This window comes from Pteropus alecto, unplaced genomic scaffold, assembly GCF_000325575.1.
Source record: "Pteropus alecto unplaced genomic scaffold, ASM32557v1 scaffold538, whole genome shotgun sequence".
Lineage (NCBI taxonomy): Eukaryota > Metazoa > Chordata > Mammalia > Chiroptera > Pteropodidae > Pteropus > Pteropus alecto.
Genome location: NW_006440657.1, coordinates 99328 through 107305, shown reverse-complemented (window position 1 = coordinate 107305; position 7978 = coordinate 99328). Strand labels below are relative to the sequence as shown.

General features: G+C 40.8%; 1 protein-coding gene and 1 long non-coding RNA gene across 2 annotated transcripts in view; one reads left to right on the top strand and one right to left on the bottom strand.

Moving 5' to 3' along the window:
- LOC112484734 overlaps positions 1–7978 on the top strand; it is a 42636-nt gene that overhangs the window by 13539 nt on the left and 21119 nt on the right. Inside the window, exon 2 of the long non-coding RNA XR_003048150.1 lies at positions 1992–2146. This is a non-coding gene — a long non-coding RNA (uncharacterized LOC112484734). The remainder of the gene's footprint in view (positions 1–1991; positions 2147–7978) is intronic.
- Positions 4811–7978, bottom strand: part of GLRA4 (glycine receptor alpha 4) — a 21116-nt gene continuing 17948 nt past the window's right edge. The window contains exon 9 of the mRNA XM_006917889.3: positions 4811–5171. Within this exon, the coding sequence (XP_006917951.2) occupies positions 4890–5171 (282 nt within the window). The 3' untranslated portion in view covers positions 4811–4889. The remainder of the gene's footprint in view (positions 5172–7978) is intronic.

Below are 7978 nucleotides of genomic sequence, written 5' to 3'. Positions count from 1 at the left end.
ACCCAGAGACAGTGGAGAGACTGAAAATATGAAAGAAAGATGATTTTAACTTGACCCCATTTGTGCTTTTGTGAGTGTGGACTCAGCAAAATGAGACAACAATCCGATGTTCAAACCAGGCCCAGGTGCTAGAAATTTGCAGATGTAAAAAAGAGACTACAATGATATGGTCTGGTCATATAATAGCTAATCTTCATGAGTACTTACTATGAGCCAAACACTGAAGCACCATGCCTACATTCTCTTATTTAATTCCCACCACAACATTATGAGGCAGGTACTGTTATCACCTTTATTTAACAGATGTGAAAATTGAATCACAGAAAGATTTGATGATTTGTTCAAGATCACACCACATAGTTATCATGTGCTAGATCTTTCAGAGCCTTCAAATGACCCTTTAGAAGAGGAAACTGAGGCTGAGGGAGATGAAGTCATTTATCCAAGAACCCATATCCAGTGAATAATGGACTTATGATGCGAACCCGGGCTCTGTCTGGTACCAAAGCCACACTCTTAATCACTATACTGTCGTGAATGAAAGTTATTCAAATAGAAAATACGTGCACATTTTTCTAGATCCAGCTATGTAAGGCAAAATGTCCCTAAGACTTAAGTGATAGTAAGAATTGCCCTTGTTCCAGGGAGTTGATAGTGAAAGCATGTACTTCCTTGGTAATGCACCGCCCGGTATAATGCGGCCAGGACATTTGTAAAAAACCTCATGATGAAAGTAGAGACTGAGAAAACCAGAGCTACTCAGCAATAGCTGAGTTCTCATGTGACTTTTTCAGATTACTTCATAACAGCAGCCATACTGCATTCTTCCATGGAGAGAAAACTCTGTGAGCGAGAAAGCCTCTGGCTCAGATGTTCTTCCTCTTCCTGGCCTAAGATTTGCTAACATGCTGTTCTGATGCCACTACTCCAAGTTTGTAAACTTGTAAATGTTATCTTAGATGTGAAGTATAATGGAGCAAGGAATGTTAGGCTGGGAAGAACAGCCTAACTGCCATCCCTTCAGAGATGACTGGCTCTCTAGTAGGAACAGCATGCGGAGCAGGAAGAGGCAGGTGGTTTTACTGCCAAAAAACCCTTGACTGTACTTGCTTGTCACTGCCAAAGTTTTCTTTGGTGATTGCTTTTTGAAATATAACTTGATACTTGTCTTCATATTTGGAATAGGATTGATGTTTAATCGAATAATTATCATTCTTTATTTGACAATATAATTTATTGGGTTTTGATGTCTTTTTAACTTTGGTTCTGTTATACCCAAGAGCAAGCGTGTGCAGGTGAGTGCATGCGTGTGTGTGAGTGTGTGTGTATATGTGCATTCTATCTGATTCTATAAGTTCCTTTCCAGGTCTGTTTTTCTGTAATCAATGGGCGAATGGAAAGAAGTTGAATAGAAATGTGGTCTATAATAAACCATGTGAGAAGTCATGCTCTTATTTTACATATACATATGCTATATATCCAGAGCTGTGTGGACTAAAAAGTTTTATAAGATGCAATCCCTGCCCTCAAAGGGCTGATTCTACATTCCTTCCATTCAGCAAGTGATCACACTACCTGGATTCCTAATCACTTGGTGGTTCCCATGCTTGGATGATTTGTTTTTCATTAGCAGAGCAGCCTGGGAAGATCTTTAATCTCAACATATTTTTAATTTTAATTTAATTTAAGAATTTGAATTTAAGATTTTGACAGCCAGAAATGGTAAGATGATAATAATTATTACAACATTGATAATAGTAAATGGAAAATGAAGTGAAGCAAGTGAGGACACATGTAAAGATTCCCAGGAGGTGATATGTTCTGGACAAAGTTGGGATATTTGTATAGCTCAGTAAAAAGGAAAAAGAACTTCAAGAGTCAACTTAACATTTTAACTAGAAGAGTGTAAGTTCTTTTATGATAGGTTGGGAAAAGGCTTATAGGAGAAAGTAAAAATAATAAACTGTATTCTCTACCTTGCTTCTACACAGAAAGCTCTTTTTGATTTGACTGTGGGTTCTGAGAGAACAAGAGGTCCTGCTAGTGGATTGAGGGGCAAGAGGAAGACAAATCACTGGTTTCTTCAATAGGAGAGCAAACTGAAGCCTCAACAACTGAATAAATAAATCCCTTTCTCTGGAAAAACGTATGTATAAAATATTTAACTGGCATTAAATATTAGCAATGAATTAATGAAAACACCCAAAACAGTTTATGTGGGAAGTTTTTTTCCTTCATAAAATATGCTATGCTATTTTAAAACTTAAAATCACTTCATATGTGATCCAAGTAGAAAGTAGTATGGGTCTCTGGAAGGGTGGAGTACTATAAAAATGAAGGTAAATGGAAGTGACCTCCAAGTGAGTCTCTTTTATCACTTCCTGCCAACTCACTATGGTGAGAAGAGTCCAAGTTCAAGAATTTCATGATTGAATGGATTTATAGGTGTCAGATGTTTCCAGTGGGACCCAGCATCCTTCCCTTCCCCAATACATGTGTGGAAAGGGTGAGGAAAATGAAAGCCATTTGTACCTGATTGTGATATCATGTGTCGCCCTTCTCCGCTTGGGGGCTCAGATGGAGAGGGACAGTACCATCCACCTGGCATTGCCTCTGAGTAGCTTTGTGAACTCCTTGGGGCTATTATGTTGGTTGGTACTTTGGCTTCTTTGGCTCACAGCACCAGCTGATGCCCTGAGCTGAATCCCGGTTGGGCAGGCTCTACTGCTCAGTGCAGTAGCTGTCTCCAGAGCATTGTTCATGAGACTTCCAACAGGGCAGATTTGTGCAGTTGGCCCATCTGGATGAGATCTCTAACAAGTAGAGCTCTGTGTGATAAGCTCATCCCCATAGTCCACCCCACCCTCTGCTACCCCCGCCTCGAGCTGCAGCAGCCTGACACCCCAGCCCTGCCATAGAGAGTATCAAAGAGATACTCTCTGCTTCTTTCAAAAGGGTGTTGCTTGTGGTCTCTCATTGATTGGCATTACCTAGGCAGAAATGGGAAAACAGGGACTCTCTGCCCTCTCAATTCAATTTCCTCCCCTAAGCAGTCCTTTAGTTTTGAATCTTCTTGGTACCAGTCATAATAACATCAATAAGATTAATTTCTGGTCCAGCTACCCTGGTCAGCATAGAATGTTCTCCTAAAAGTCTAGAGACAGACAAGAGGAGTATCTCAGTGAACAGGAAAGAATAGACAAGATCAATAGGAAAAGGTGGGGAAAGAAAGCCGAGCTCTTGGCTTCATTTGTTTTGGTCTCTGGATTTATTGCCTTTCAATTTGGAACACCATTTTGAAGAAAAGAGAAAGAGAAGGAAGGATGAAGAGAGGGAGCAAAGGGGAGAGAATTCAGAGAGAGAGAGAGAGAGAGAGACAGACAGACAGACAGAGAGACAGACAGACAGACAGACAGACAGAGAGATATGGAGAGAGACATTGGACTCACATAATTATTTATTCTTAGTCCAGGAAAAAGGTCAAGATCTTTAATCATTTGATCACCTCTGTCTTCCAGCTATTAGTCCTATACTTTAATCTTCCTTTTTTCGGTTTCTCACAATTGGATCATTTCAAAGGACTCAGTATAGCAGGCCCATGCTTCTGCATGTCCCAGTAGTATGTCAGGTCTGAAATAGACTCTTCCACAACCCTCTCTATTCTGAAATTTCTGGTAGCTTCAATTGACTGCTACCCCTCCTCACTGTTGAAGGAGAAGGGAAGCTAGAGAAGGGTTAAGAAATAATTCCAACTTATGATTGTCTGAGTTCTAATTACTACCCTGAAGATTGGCCAAGTCAATGTTTATCCAGGATAGGAATCCTCTATATGCATAGTTACTCCCAGGTTGCATGGCACTATTATTTTCTCACTAAAAAGAAGTGAAAAAACAAGTTGGAAATGAGGTGTCCTGGTAAATAAAGAAACTTTGGAGAAAAAGAAGTTAAAAAGGAAACCCCAGCCAACAAAAGACTTTGTGAGGATAGTTTCTGTATTCTACTCCTGAGTCTTATTACCATAGATTTCATTTTTCTTGAAAATTTTCTAGCATAATTGAGTAAGTTTCTCAAAGAATAAGATTTTTTTTTTTCTTTTTACACTCCCCAGCAGCCAAACATGCCCTGTCACTATGCTAGTTAGTTAGAGAATAAAACAAATATTTCTGAGACAAGGAAGTTCAGGTGGATCTGGAAGGGTGGTATTTCTGAGTACAAAATTCCTGATCCTATTCTGACAGTGTCGAGCATCTTAGGAGGCTTGAAAACATCTCTGTTGGGTCATATAGCAATACCTTACCTCAGTGCAGCCTGTTACTGTCTAAATCTTGCTGAGAGGTAGAGAACTTGTCCCCTCGTTTTCCTTTCATAGTGAGGGAAACCTAACTGGGTCACACAGGGCAGCATCTGTGGGTGGAAAGACTCCTTATTTGAGCCTGTGGTAGGAGGGACAGAGGGCACAGTAAAGGCCAGGCTCTGAGTGAGAGGTGGCAAGGCAAAGAGTGGTGCAGATTAAGATGACAAATGCCAAAACCTAGTAGCAGTGGTTTGAATATTCTCCACTGGAGAAATGGAAAACAGAGAGGCTTCAGCAAGGGAAGAAGGTCATCCTGGCCCCAGGGACATGGCCAAAACTTGCTCTCTTGAGAAATGGGATAGCATGGAGAAATTCTGGATTAGGGTAGACAAACCATCTTTCTAAGTACAGCCACCATTGGCATTATGCAATGTAAACCCACAGAGTTTTGGGATTGGCTGATGAAGTTCTGATTGAGAGATCAGGAAGGAACTGTCCAAGCTCCTGATGGAATCTAATGGAGGGGGAAAGCCCACCCAGGAGGAAGCAGGAAGCCAACAGCTGGATTCTCTAGACTACACACTATTCACAGTGCCTAGTGTATATCTTCTGACTGTAGCACTTTATAGACAACCCAGTAGAAGATGTTGAAGATGAGGAAAGTGAAAGGAAAGACAGCCCGAGAGATGGTGTCAATCCTCTTGGCTCGGTCCACATAGAGTTTCCGCATGGTTTCTCCCTCCCTTAGAAGAGGGGCTGGAAGCTGGGTGCTATAAATTCCAGAACTTTCCTTCGGACCTCCATCCCTTGCCTGCAGGCAGTGACCCAGGCCATAGCCACGGAAATAAAAGCGGCTTTCTTGGATGATATCTTCTTCCTGGAATTACATGGAAGAAAAAGCAAAACTTGAGGTCATACGTCTATGGCAGAGTGATAGAGACCAGGTCACACACGAAAATCCCATAGGTGAGGTTATGCAGATTAGGTGTCTGGGTACACAGGCCCATTGCATGCTTTTTTATAGCCACAAAACTACCCATGAGATACATGTATGCTAAGCAGTTATACATGGTACACGTGGTATATGTTGCGATTCCACTTGCAGATAAGCCCCTAGCTGCCTTTTAAAAATGCATAACATCATTTAGAGCCATCTAAAACCCAGTGAAGTGTTGACTCATTGAGGGAGGAATGTCTCAATGTCGTTATCTCTGACTGATAATAAACAGAATAAACAGAACAATGAAACCTTTAGAAAGCACAGCTGAAAATTTTAGACTTGGTGAACTTGACTTTAATGATTTTCAAGAACTGCAGAATTAATTCTCCTTGTATACAGTATCCTTTTAAAAATGGTTTATCTCAGCTCAAAGCTGAAAATTCCAAAAGTTTTAAATAACCTAGTGAGTTATCCAAATGAGAATAAAGTTGATTACTCTATTGCAGATACATATATTTCTTTGCAAACCAGCAGATTTTGACATAAGGATCAGTACATTTAGGGTAACATTTGTTACCCAATACACATTTCCTTCATCAATAGTACATGAATTGTGATGAACACATTAACACTGAAGAAGTAAATTTTATATAAGCACTAAGCAACGTAGCAGACTATACAAAGTTCATTTATCCAATAGTCAGCTGACAACTTTAAGTAGCTATAATAAAGCTGTGAGCCAAGAAATAATGACAGAAAGCTAGAGATAGAGATGGAGATGGAGATGGTGATGAAAAGAGAGAGAAAGGTAGTAATTGACACGAGAAAGAGAGAAAGAAAGAGAGAAAGAAAGAAAGAGAGAAAGAAAGAAAGAGAGAGAGAACCAAAGTCCCTGAGTGATCAATAGAGGGGGCTTTATGCATATAAGAAAGCTTCGGGCCCCCCACTCAGAGCCTATTTAGTCTTAGTTTATATACAACCCAAACATGCCTAATTTTGTCTACTTCTAAAGGACACACTGCCATCAGTGATAGTTCATAGCTTGGAAATTAAACAGAAGACAGGTAAGTATACATCAGAACCTAGAAATATTTTATTCAAAGATGATTACAATTTTTAAAAGTATTAATGTTTATAGAAGTAAAAGCTTCAGCTATCTAAGAAGCCACCTGAAGTGAAATGCCCTCTTGTGGGATGGTGCCAGCTACCTTCTCGGTTTGCCCAGGACTGAGGGCTTCCTGCGATTGAGAACTTTCAGTGCTAAAACAGAATAAGTGTATGCATATCAAATGGGTGTGACATGGATATACATAAACTGTGGATAAAGTAGATTATACACATGTCGTGCAGTTAGGAGGACATCATAGATTCCTTATAACGGGACCTCTGCAGCTGTAGTAACACATTGAAAAGTGGCTTCATAGATGAGATGTTCATCTGGTGGGTCCCAGTGACCCTTGATATTACATCACTAGAAGGGCTAGCCTGTCACTGGGCATCAGGGGCAGGCAAGCTCAGGCCAGAGATTCACCAACAGATCCCATCTCTTTCTCTGCTTCCTGTGGGCTCATAGTAAAACTTGGGAAAGTCTTGTTCACTACTGTGTCTCCAGTGCCTAATACAGTCTCTGCCATCTAGTATGTGCCCAGTAGATAGCAGTTGAATGAATGAATGGTCTGATAAGTCACATGCTTCAGATTATAGGACAGGGAATGGCTTTGTTCGCATGAAGCCAGCACCCTCTCAAGGTCTCAAACCGAAGAGTCTACTCAGAAGAGAATGTACTCAGTTACAAAGAGCTTGGCAGAAAAAAACAATTACTCCTTGCCCCATACCTGCACAATGTCCTGATGCCCTTCAGCATCTAGAAAGAGTGGCATATTTGGCATAGGAAAGAATCTCTTTTAAGTCTGCCCACCAGAGAGCTTTGCTATCTAATCCTTGATTTTGCCAGTCTCTGTGGAGAGAGCTGTATGTGTGTAGGTCAGAGGCAATTCACTACTGTGGCTGTGCTTTGACCCAGAGTTATAATGGGGCAAGCCTTAGCTCTCTGCTCAAAGTTATTTATATAACCTCAGTCACCAAAGGCCTTTGCTCACCTCACCTGTATTCCTGAATTTATTTCCACAGTATTCCTACCTGAGAGGTTGTGCGGGACCCATTTTAGAGATGAAGAACCAGAGGCAAACAAAATATCTCCTAAGTAATTGAAAAATGGGGATGTGGAAGGTTAAATAAGATGATTTTATTTTTTGCTTTCTAGTTCAGGGTCCCTCAGATCCCCTGTTCTCCACTGCTCATCCTGATCCCCTCCGCGCCGCCCCCCCCCCCAGCTAGAGGATATAAATATGGAATAATCTGTTTGCAAAAAGCTCTAAAAGAAAAAGTTGAATCCTACTGCTGTTTCTGTTTCTATAGATCTAATTATTTTCCCTTATCTCCAATCACAGTAAGTCTAAAGAGAATTATTTGGAAATACTTCCCAGGCTGAAATTTTTTTCTCACACAGGAGAGAAAATATGGCTGATAGAGTAAGCCATTCTTGGCTTTTTAAATAATGTATTGTACCACTTGTAGTTGGGAGAACGAAGATGAGTGGCCTGAAATCCAAGGGCAGGGGTACTGGATTTGGGTATTATCTATTTAGGCCCAATTCTGAAGTGTGTGTGTGTGTGTGTGTGTGTGTGTGTGTGTGTGTGTGTGTGTGTGTGTGTGTGTGTGTGGGGGAGGGCAGCTGGAAAAAT